Raw genomic sequence first — 12,370 nt, 5'->3', positions numbered from 1 at the left:
TCTGCTCCTTATAGTTAGCGTATTTGTATTTATGTTTTGGTGTTTGGTTTTTTTTTCTTATATTAGTATTTAATGAATTTTATAAATTAGGCCATTTAAATATTCTGGAACACTAATATTGTAATGAATTTTAAAGTTTCTGTTACGGAATAAGGCATTTTCTGTTCTATCTCCTTTACTGTCCTATTTTCCATACTCTTGAACATTCTGTCTTTAGTAGTGCAGATTCACATTTGTATTGAAATTTATTATAAGAAACTATATGGACAAATTATTTCACATTTTTGTCACTTTCAAACGTGATTTTGCTGTCATCTTTCCCACATTTTTTTATTAAGATCACCTATTATGAAAATACATTTTAATGTAGAATCCATTATATGCATGGAGGTTTAACACTGGAAACTAACCTTGCAGTCATTTTCACAGCACTTTTAAAGACAAAACCAATATGTATTTGGCTTTGATTCTTTTGTATACTAAAGTAGTTTGATTTAAAAATATGACAAGCAGGGTGCTATATTCTTCAAATTGTTTTCATTTCAGAGAGTATCAGACATATGTGTAATTTGTGATTTCAATAAATTATGTCATTTGCCTTTGACGTTCATAGTTACTAGAGAAATCAAACTATTTATGGAGTAGTTCTTAGTAGCAGACCATCCTGAGCCCTTGTGATACATGTAAACTCCTAAGAAGGATAACTGACAGACGTAGTTATTTAAATAGGTTCAAGCAGCACATAAATGTCAAGGTATTTATAAGGTTTCTCAGTTCAGCTCTGTGTTTGTATCTCAGTGTCTCTGTTCCATCTTGATGTCACTTAATGTGGTTAATTCAGTTAAGATTTTCTGCAGAACGAGAAATGTATTTTCTGAAGAAACAGATCAAATGTATTTATTTTAATTGCATGTGGATAATTTTGTAGCCACTGTCTGAACATCAGAGCTGCATATTTATAATTTTAAAAAATTAATATTCAGAAAAATTACTGGGTTTTTTTTCTAAACTATTAGGTCGTGAGAATGTATTCTGTAGGTATTTACAACAGGTACTGTGTACCCCAAACAGAGCCAGGTTTTGGCATGGAAATGTTTTAATGTCACTGATCTAGTATGTTGTAGGGATCTTTATAAACAACAACTTTTATATTTCTTCTAAAATAACTATGTCCCTTTTCTTGCAAAAGTGATCTTAAAAATGTAAACACTCAAGATTTTCCATATAGTTACAAATTTTCATGGTCCTTTTAAACTACTGGTGATAAGCTCTAGGGGTTCATGAAATAAGTACTTGTGTTTCACTCCGTCAGCAGCTAAGCACCACAGAGTCACTTACTCACTCCCCAGTGGGATGAGGAAGTGAATCAGAAGGTAAAAGTGAGAAGACTGTAGGTTAAGAAAAAGACACTTTGAAAGGCAAAGTAAAAGCCACACATGCAAGCAAAGCAAAACAAGGAATTTATTCATCACTTCTCATCAGCAGGCAGGTGTTCAGCCATCTTCGGGACATCAGGGCTTTGTCATGTGTAACAGTTGCTTGGGAAGACAAAACATCATTACCCAAATATGCCCCACTTCCTTCTTCTCCCCTCAGGTTTATACGCTGAGCATAACATTATATACTATGTAATATCCCCTGGTCAGTTTGGGTCAGCTGTCCCCCCTCACAACTTCAATCCTCAGAAAGGTTTGTTATAAAAGATAAAGCTACTATTATAAATCAGGTTTGTTTCAGTACTGTTTATAAAGAGTTCAGTGTAAATTTACTCCTTAGGGAGAATGTCATGTCATTAAATTACAAAAACAGGTAGCACACAGTCTGGCATGGTGCAAAGGCCAATCTTTTCAATTCCATTCTGTCCTTAACCTCTGTACTCAAACTGCCACCATGGGGAACTGTTGTGATGGTGACAGTGTACATAGTTGTCCCTTACAAAGTACACGAAGCTCCTTGGCTCAGCTCATGCCATTTGTTGTCACTTGTTAATAAGAGTCTGTTTCCACAGAGCAGAGTCTACACTTGGATCCACTGCTCTGTGCACACAGCAGTCATTCGTTCCCCTGCAAAATCTGCCTGTAAGCGTTTAATGGACACCTGTGCTTGTGAATGGCATTCTATAAATAAATAAGCAAAAGATGAGATAGCAAAAAGTCTTTCAAGCTATGTGCAGTCTGGTTGGAAATGGATGCTCTGTTTCCCATTGCCAGTTCTTTGAGCCAGCTTTCTCCTAAGAGGGAGACTTGTTCTTGTGACCACAAATAAAATTCTAGTTCTTTTAATACTTAAAGCTCTGTGTTCCGGTGTTAAAAATGTTTTAAATAGTAATTTGACTCTAATTTATTCCTTTTTATTATCAATTCAGAACTGAAACTAAAATAGCTCCTACGATTAAAGCTTTTTAAAATCACTTCCTTTGCAATTCTTTTCTATGTATTTTCTGTTGCTATTCCTAATGGAAAACATTGCAGAAGTTTACAGGCTATTCATGTACAAAATACTTTAATCACAGAATCACTGCCAGAAGTTAGCCACTTTCTTTGCCTCCTGGCAAAATTTAAAGATAGAAGACTTTTCCCCCTTCGATTAAATATGGTTCCAAACCCAGTATATACTGACTTTTCAAAAACTTTTCCATAATATTCAAGCTTCAAACATTGGAATGGGAAGTCATATATGACATTTTCCAAGCTCAGTGTTGAATTTGGCACAAGTTTTACATCAGAGGTTATTTGCATGTTCATGTGTTATCAATATTTTAATAATTGTTTTACATTTATTTGTCTGAGCTTTCCCAGAACCTATCAATCATCTGATGCCATTGACTTGATCTGTGTACACTGCTTTCAGAATCAGTTGAAATCCTGGCCCAAAATCTCTTCCTTTCTGTTTGCATGAGAAGTAAAAATCTGCAAGGGGTATATCCAGATTCCAAAGATCTAGATGAGGATGACTTGCTGGCATCGTTTCTCCACTGAATCTACAGCCCAAGTCAATCCAAATGATTAACGAGGCAAAGTTTATGCTATTTATGAGTTTACGTAGTTGCATAGCTACATCTTCTAGGACTGAGAAAAAATTCACCTTTGAATTTCCATAGAGATGCTAGTCTGCCAGCAACCTGCCATCCCTCTTCCAGTACATTCCCAGCCTGACAAGAGAGGAGTTTTTTTGCATAAAAGGTCCTGTTGAACCAAAGAAGTGCTTTAGCTGTAACGGTGAGAGGATTTCATCATGTAAGCTATGTCTCAGGTAGGCAGTTGAAAGTATAGCTAAACCAGAAAAGGCATAGTGCCAAACTTGTGCTACGTAACCTTCAAATTGTACCGATTTGCCCAGCTCCTCTTGTGCAGTTCTTGAAGTCAGAGAAATACTGATGTAACTTCACTGTAGCTGCTGTGCTCTCACAAATCCACAGTAACAGTACAAAATAAGAGTTTTCTCAGGCACTGCCCAGAGTTTGTTGAGATCCCAGACTTCTGGAGCTCTATGAATTAGTAGTAGCAACTGCTAAGTCTCTGCCAGGCACCTCCACCAGATATGAGTTACCAAAAAGTGCAGAGATGAGTGGATTGGTCCTCTGTCTGTAAAACTGCTGTAGACAACATGCAGTAATAGGATTACTGACGCAGATTTTCAGGGGTGATCAAATCTCATCAGGTTTTGACTAATTTGGATGAGTGACTTTATATTCCTTTGAAAAACACTGTCAGAATTTTCATGGATAATTATGTTATTGACAAAATTTTCTAGGAATAGATATGAATAGAAAGAACTTCTCTGGGAATATAAAATGCTATTCACATTTTTGAAGAGGACAAACTTAAGAGAAATAATATTTCATGAATTGGCAGAGAATAAAGAAATAATGTTTTTCTTTGGTATTAAAGAAGGTAACAGATTTAAAGTTCATAAATAAAGTTATAATCCCTCTTAGTCATGTGAGACACTGAACAAAGAAAATCTATGTTGATTATGATCTTGTAAATATGATTAATATATTAAGATTGGTGTTTTGTAGAAGCTTTGTAAAAATACATATATGTATATAACTGGCATCACCATTACCAAAGGCCAGAGCAAGGTTCTAAAAGCTGCCCAAGGGATATAGATTGCTTTCTCTCTGGTCTCTGTGGGAATTACCAGACCTTAAAAGCACCATTTTAAAATGAAAATGTTGGCTTATTGAAAGACTACTGTTGAAAGTTTCAAGACAGTTAATATTAATCTACCTTCTTGGTTACCTGTGTTAAATATGTTCCAATTACAAGCTTAGTACTAACAATAATGGAATTTGTAGTGCCTGATGTTATCCAGGGAATCAAAGGCTTCAGAGCAGTCTTGGAACAATCTTGAGCATTTGATGTTTGAGAAAACGAAAGAAAATGTGCTCTCTATGCACAAAAATCTAACACAAGGCAGAAATGTAAGATAAACAGATTGTGCCACTGTTTGCTTTACATATGAAAAAGATTGCAAAGGGTGTCAAAAGCTAAAAGTTTATTATATATAAAGGGAATAGAAGGCTGAAGTAAAATTCTGGGAAAGGCCATGCTGAATAAATTGTTTTAATTCTCTACTACTGAAGTATTTTTTATACTACATTGATATATCAATTTTTTTGCTTAATTCTTAATCAGCACAGATCTTTCAACTGAAAGGCTTCTGCCTCTATTCTTTCAAAAACGGGAGGTGCAAAAAGGTAGGTTAATTAGTTCTCTTGGTAACAATCATTCCTATCCTGCTCTGATTACATGTCTAGAAAATAATTAACAGGTTTTCTCTAATGCTTCCTAAAGATGTTGAAACGGTAGAACAAATATTGACGGAGAGGCAGCAAAACTTGCCCAGACAGGAGAAAATAATGGTTTATATAACTGAAAACACTTTGCCAAAAACAGAATAGAAATTCTGGAAGCTCTTATTCAAAAGGGCCAAATGTGGTGTGCATGTGCACTTGGGTATTTGCAGTCCGTGCGTATGTCCCATCACCTTTGCAGTACACACAAAAGTGCTCCTTTTGCTTTCCTGGACATTTGTAGACCCCAGTTCCTGACTCCGGGAGCCAATTGTGAGATGGTTTATAGCACATAAACCAGCCTTTGGGAAACAAAAGGAGGTAGTCTAAGGATCTGGAGAGGTTTTGGCATGACCAGACTTTCAGAAACATTAGCAGAAACTTGCAAGTATGGTGTTTGCCACTGTTTATCAGTGGAAGAGAGGAATTTGGGGAGGAGGTAGAGGAAACAAGTCTGCACCTTGTAACTGGGTTGAGCACATTGGGTAAGAAGAACTTTGAACTGCAGCGTGTAAAGAGGCAGAGGCAGCTCACTCTCCTCTGTGCAAAGATGGGGTGCCTCTTTTCTTCTTTGTTCCTCCCAACACCTATGCAAACCCCTTTCCCGAGATATGAGTTCTGCCTTTGGTTTCAGAAAACCAAAGAGAGACATTTGCTTCTAGCACCTGCTTGGCTAAAGATCAGGGTCGAAGACCACCTGAGCCCATGGGTGTTATGCAAGAGGTTGATATGAAGGGGCCCTAGCCTGCAGCATCCATCAACCCGCCTCCCTGCCTCCCCTCCAATGCTGGCTTTGTGCTTCAGAGGGTTGCGAAAGCCCTAGGACTACATAAAGCATTCACTGTCTGGGTAGTTCACCACTGCCATCAACACTTGTGCACCGAAGGGACAGGGACCGGCACCGTCTGTAAGGATCCTACTGTGGTGGGCCTGGGATAACCAGGTGCCTTGCCTGCATCAAGAAAAGCTACATAATGCTCTGGGAACCTGTCAGGGCAGCTTCTTCCCATTCTCACTTGTGTGACAGAGCTTGTTTCTGATGCTATTCTCTGTCTGTTTGCTGTTGCTGCAGGGACGGAATGCCCCACATGGAGAGAGCTCTGCCCGGGCTGCTGTTGCTGGCACTAGCCTTGCTGGGCAGCAGCAGAGCAGAGAGGGACTGCCGAGTAAGCAGCTTCAAAGTCAAGGAGAACTTCGACAAAAACAGGGTAAATCTTTCTCTTCTGTGTCTGTGATGTCTCTCCTGGATCCTTTTCCCAAGCTACAAAACCTGGCATTCATTAAAACCAGTGTGTTCACATTTTCACTCAAAGACACAGACTGCTGTATTAAAAAAACAGCAGAAGCACATGATGTTGCTCACACCTCCACAGATGCTGGATTGTGATGCATCTGATGAAGCAGACAGATATCAAACTATATGGTCTAAACAGAGTGTAGTGATTTGGTCATTTCTATGAAAAATTAATACTCTGGTGTTTTCAGACATCACTGCAAGCAAAAACATTTATACATATATCTGCAAAGATTTGCTAGTTGTTATCCTCTTCCCACCAAATTTTGCATTCTGAATACTGGAAAATTGCAGTTATGAATAAGATAACAAAAAATGCCCACTCTTTCACAAACTCTGGCTGTACTAGGATATATTGGAGGGTAATGCTGTTGGAATACCTAGGTTTGCTTCTTAGGTACAAATTTGAGGAATGATGTCAAAGATGTGCATGCCCTCCCATCTGTCACCTCCCCTAGTTTGAAATGTTTTCTGTACTTCCAGGTCTCACTGCAGCTTTTTTTATTTCCCTGCAGTACAGTGGTACCTGGTATGCCATGGCAAAAAAAGATCCTGAGGGGCTGTTTCTGCAGGACAATGTGGTAGCCCAGTTCACTGTGGATGAGAATGGACAAATGACTGCCACTGCAAAGGGCAGAGTCAGACTCTTCAAGTAAGCTGTTTGCAATCCTCTTGTTCCTGCTTCCTAGTGCTCTGGTCCTACCTGCTGTCCCTGTGCTAGTCACATAGTCACACCAAAGCTGTGCTGTTAGGTTTGATTGTGATGTTTCCTTTCTCTCTGGCTACAGTAACTGGGATGTCTGTGCTGACATGATTGGCTCCTTCACTGACACGGAGGATCCTGCGAAGTTCAAGATGAAATACTGGGGTGTTGCCTCTTTTCTTCAGAAAGGAAGTGAGTACTTAGCTATAGAAGATGCAGAACTACTTGGGAGCCTACTTTTATGTTCATCCTGGGGAAGGAAAAAGTGCTGGATTTCTTAAACTTGCCTAAATGACTTAACTATCATACAGCAAAGCCTTAATGTGAACATGGTAATCACTGCTTTTAATATGGGCAGCTGCTTGGCTTTCTTTAAACAAGTGAAGACCAGGCCTTTGTATATCTCCATTTCTTTTTGTTTGTTACCCAACAATATAAATGAAGGTCACTGTAAATGAAGGTCACTGTTTGAACAGAAATGAAAGGCAGATGAAGCATTTTAAGTCTTGTTTTGGTTTAGAACTCAGTTACCAGATGCTTCTGTTCTGTCTGAAAAGCCTAATGTCAGACTAGGCCAAGCAGGTAAAAGGATTTCACAACTATTATTTTTCTTAGTCTTCTGTCTGTAAATGTGGAGATATGATCCAGCACATATATATTTATATTTTTCTGTCATCTGTGCTGCCTTATGCAAAATTAGTTTATTGAGCCAAGTAGAGATTCAGACACTTGTAGTTCAAGACATGTCCATGGATAGTTTCCAAGCAGGTGGAATTTGGAAATGATTGAAGTTCAGTTCTCTCCAAAGACACTGTTACAAAGAACGCTTTGGATTCCAGTTGCACTTGAATTGAGGCTGCATCTCCTCACAGCAGACTGCTGAATCATCTTTTCATGGATGTTTCAGACTGCTGGCCCCAGATTCTATGTTTCTAAAAACTTTGGCCCTCAACCATAAGAGAGATGGTGGAGAGAACATACTATGTTGTCTTCACAAGTCCATATGTAGTTCAAGGGAGGATCTTTTGCTCCAGGAGGAAGACAGAGGACAGATGCAGATGATATTTTTTACTGCAAACACATAGGTTCACTTCTGTTAGCACAGGGTGTCTGTGTGACCAGGTATTTATCAGATTAACTAGCTAAATACTTACGAATTCTCTAAAATTGCAGCCATGTTTAGAGAAGAGGGTTTATGATAGAGCTTGTAGCAAATACACTTCTAATACACATGGAAAGAGCATGATAATGTTTTTCCTTAAAAATGAGTGTAAGTAATATACCTGGGAGAAAAATAGTTACAGTTTTGAGTAATCTGGAGCCTTATGTAGCATGCCCAAGAGCAGATTCAGCTTCTCTCTTTTTTTTAACAATTTTTTGTCAGACTGCTCATTTTTTTTTTGGTTTAAAAAACAACTTTCCTTGTACTTTACAGTACCTACAGTAATACACAGTTCTTTTTTTGTGCATTTGTCACCAGATTTTATAATGTTGTTCAGGCACTGATTTGCAAGGCATTTATTTATTAGTACTTATTCATGCTGCTCTTGTTCTATGCCCATGTTAAAGGAGAATTGATGCCAACAAGTTCCTCTTCTCTCCATCACTGTCCCTGATAAATATGCTTATTTTCTTTTTTAAACAAAACTTCCCCCAAAACATAGAAGTAAATACTGGACATAGAAATAAACTTGGAGGCAATGTGTTAGCATTTATACCAATCTTCATCCTATTATTTTCTTTACAGAGTTATGGCATCAGTCTCTTGAGATTTACTAGATTTTACTTGTGTCTCTAACACCTTTGCTTCTTTGCTATGGTTTCTTCCAGATGATGACCACTGGGTAGTGGACACAGATTATGATACCTATGCTCTTCATTACTCCTGCCGCCAACTAAATGAAGACGGCACTTGTGCTGATAGCTATTCCTTTGTGTTCTCCCGGGACCCCAAGGGATTGCCTCCAGAGGCACAGAAAATTGTCAGACAAAGGCAGAAAGACCTCTGCTTGGACAGAAAATACAGAGTTATTGTTCATAACGGTAAGAACATTTTTTCTAAAGAATCTTATTTCAGATTTAATGGCTAAATCCCTGGAAGTTTCTTGCTCATTCAATTGCAAATACATGAAATATTTTACTCAGGGGCTGTAATATTGTCTTTAGAAAACTGGAGCTTGTAGTAAGTTATTTCCAACTTTTACTGCCCTTATCTGAAGGAGAGCTAAGGTGTACGTCTTTTTATGTGGCATATCATGTTTGCTGGGACAATAATTAGAGAAAGTTTTAAAACAATTAAATCAATGTAAAATGCGTAAACATAGTAAGGACCAACTCTGCAGTTGCTGTAAAAAAGAAATTGTCTCTAACTAGAACTTTTTGCCTTTCTCAACAAAATTGTTGAAAGGAATAGAATATATTTTTTAAAAATCATTTGAAAATTTCTTCATAAAAGGCTTTTAAGGAAAATCCTATCTGAGGATACTTTATTACAAACCATTTCTCACAGGTCCTCATGCCAACCATTTCACAAAGGGTAGTGGAAGAGAGACATATGCCTCATACTGGAAGTACGACTCTATCTTGAATCATGTAATCAGACTGAGCTTGTAACATGGGGAAGGATACAGATTAGCTCACTTGTATTCAAGTATATCAGAAAAGGTTAAATAGTAATTTATGCTACTTTAATCAATGATTTAGTAGAAAATGAAGAAGACAGATCAGAATATTTAGGAAAATAAAATAGTAGTGTTCCCATCCTTATCCATGCCCTCTCCTCTCCCCACCCCCTACCCCCAGCCACTTCCTCCCCACCCCATTACAGAAAACTACAGATTTGACTGGTGAATCAGCTGAATGTGAACTCACAATGTAATGCTGTGGCCAAGAGTTAAAAGTGATTCTTGGGTGCATAAAGCGAGGGTACAAAAGATAAATTTACAGACTAATAGGAGATTGTTGTCCTTAGCGTAAGTCTCCTTGCTATGTCATGCTTGACTATAATGATAACTGGAAAGGGTACGAAGGATGAACTAGAAGTTTCAAACAAGAGCAGAGAAAATGATCAAGAGTTTATAAAATGTGTACTCTAGTGAGTGCTTCAAAACCTTGATCTTTTTTCATCATAAAGAGGTTACAGGCTGACCTGAGCAAGTCTGTGCTTCTCCACACAAGCAAAGGGAATTGGATAATAAAGGACTTGCAAAAAAGAATAACAAATTAAAATGGATGGAACTTCAAACTGGACACATTCAGAGCAGAAATAAATAGCCATTTGTTTAACTCCAAAGGTCATTAACCTTTGGAACAGTTTACCAAGAGCTGTTGTATGTTCTCCATCACTGAAATCTGTAAATCAAGATTAAAGGCTTTTCTAAAGGACATGTTAGAATAAACTGAGATTGACTGAAGGAACTTTTGCATGATACAAATAAAGTCAGAACAGATGAGCACAGTCAGCTCTTGTGGCTCTATTACCTGTTCATCTGATCTATAAACAGAGAACAATATATATTGCCTTGTTGTGAAGTGGGTATGCTAATAACAGGGTACCTGAAAGACCTGCTAAGGTGAGTGTGTGTTTAGAATACTGATTGGTGACCTGGAAAAAGTGCCTGACAACAATGAAAATAAAAATTTTGCCTTGAAAAAGAATTCAGGGACAACGTAAAAGAGTTGATATTTAAGGCAGTCAAGAATAGGAGACATCACAAATGCAAATTAAATAGCCTTTTATGAATGATGTGTATGATTGCATAAAGGCTAGGATGGAAGAAACAATGTCATATAAATTGTTGTTACTTTTTTGTTTTGAATGCTGCATTCACTGCTTTTCAAATGAAGTATATAACAAAATCTGAAGATGAGAAATCAAAATGATGAGACGATTAGGGATTTTTTAATTTCCCTCTCCCCTCCCCCCATGAAATCTAAGATATAGTGTATATATATATATAGCTGTTTTGCTGTGACTTCAAGAAGCGTATTATGGTTGTTCCCTGCACATCTGTCAAATCCAGAGGAAGTACTACGCCATTGTAAAATCAGGATATTGGGCTAGTCCAAGTTCTGGTCTGATTCAATATGGTGGAGTCTATGTTTGTATTAATTCTGTACTGTATGAGGCTTGCATGGCCATATATTATTGATGTTTGCAAGAAAGTATAAACAAACCCAAAACTGAATATATTAATTTATTCTTATTTGTGATTCAACTTTTTGTATGGATTGGAAGCCTTGCTACTTAATTTTAATTCTGTTATTAAGAGGTAGAGAATTAGCAAAAAAAAAAAAGCCAACTTCAACTGTCTGTACTGACCTGCATTGCACTGTTTTTGTGATAAAATTTCGACTGAGGTTAATAGATGCTGCAAGAATAGGCTTATATCTGTTCCTCACTGTGCATATGTTGCCTATGTCTTGAAGCTAAATAATTTTTTCCCAGAGAATTTTCATTACCTTTTTAAATTGTGTATTCAAAGTGAATCCTTAAAAAACCCCCAAAGCTAACAGATGTACAAAACTTTAAAAGTATTAAAATTCATAGGACAGATTGGATGAATTCCCGTTCTGTTTGAAAATTCTTTCGAATGATAAACAGCAAGGCATTGTCATCATCATTGCACATAAGAGACTGCTGGACTCGAGAGCATTTAAAAGATAGTAGATATGTATGCATTTAAAATTTGGTGGAAGTTTGTATATTTTAATTTTGTCTACCGTGGTTGGAAAATAAAATTTTGGTTTTTTGTGTTTCAGGATTTTGCTCTTAAGGAGACCCAAAACTACAGAAAGAAACCATGTAACAGCATCGTGGATGTAAAGTGAACACACTGATTGGGTGTTCTCTTGAAAACCTTCATTTAGATTTTGGGTATATTTATCTGGCCTGTGTAGCTCACCTAGTTAATAAACCAATGAAACATTTTAATAAACTTGGATTACAGGGGATGCAAGTTGTTTGTATGCAAATCTGTACATATATAGACATTGGTTTTATTAGTAAACTGTTATCTTAATGCACTGTTTTGAACTGACAACAGATGATGATAATGAAGAATTTAATCCTTTTTTTTTTGGAGGTTTAAATTTCTGACTAAAAGAGTTTTAATTAAAAGGTCCAAAATATATGTATTTTATTTTCAAATACAATGTCATCTTTTTTCTAGGAAATACTGAAAATCGATCCCAATAGCATTTAGATAAGAGGAAGGAATTTCAGTGACCCTATATATACCGATTAACTTCGTTATTAGAATACTGAAGACATTACAAATATGCATCTTTTTATAAGAACTATGTTACACACAACAAATAAACACTTATTTATTTACTCTGTATTTATAAATTAACAGGCCTTAAGTCCATATTTTTGAGATGGAACCAAATTCATCACTCGGTGACCATTTATGTTTATCATTTTGTTTCCTATGTGAAATCGGTTAGTCTGCTCAATCCAATGTTCCACCAGTCAGTTATTGAAGTGGATAATAAAGTACCTTTTTAAAATGAGATTAAAAGGAAGAGCTGATACTTCCTGAGGATGCACATTTCACCAGAAGGTTGACCGCCC

General features: G+C 37.0%; 1 protein-coding gene across 1 annotated transcript; it reads left to right on the top strand.

Annotated features, from left to right (window-relative positions):
• Nucleotides 1-1,025: 1,025 nt before the first annotated feature.
• On the top strand, nucleotides 1,026-11,847 carry RBP4 (retinol binding protein 4). Its single transcript, XM_054382382.1, is given in 9 exon segments — nucleotides 1,026-1,051; nucleotides 4,641-4,702; nucleotides 5,433-5,660; nucleotides 5,663-5,705; nucleotides 5,871-6,006; nucleotides 6,608-6,744; nucleotides 6,881-6,987; nucleotides 8,626-8,838; nucleotides 11,557-11,847. Coding segments are annotated over 9 exon segments (966 nt in total). The 3' UTR covers nucleotides 11,571-11,847.
• Nucleotides 11,848-12,370: the final 523 nt, after the last annotated feature.

This window comes from Indicator indicator, chromosome 7, assembly GCF_027791375.1.
Source record: "Indicator indicator isolate 239-I01 chromosome 7, UM_Iind_1.1, whole genome shotgun sequence".
Lineage (NCBI taxonomy): Eukaryota > Metazoa > Chordata > Aves > Piciformes > Indicatoridae > Indicator > Indicator indicator.
Note: the sequence above shows the minus strand (reverse complement) of the source record. Positions and strands in the feature narration are given on the sequence as shown.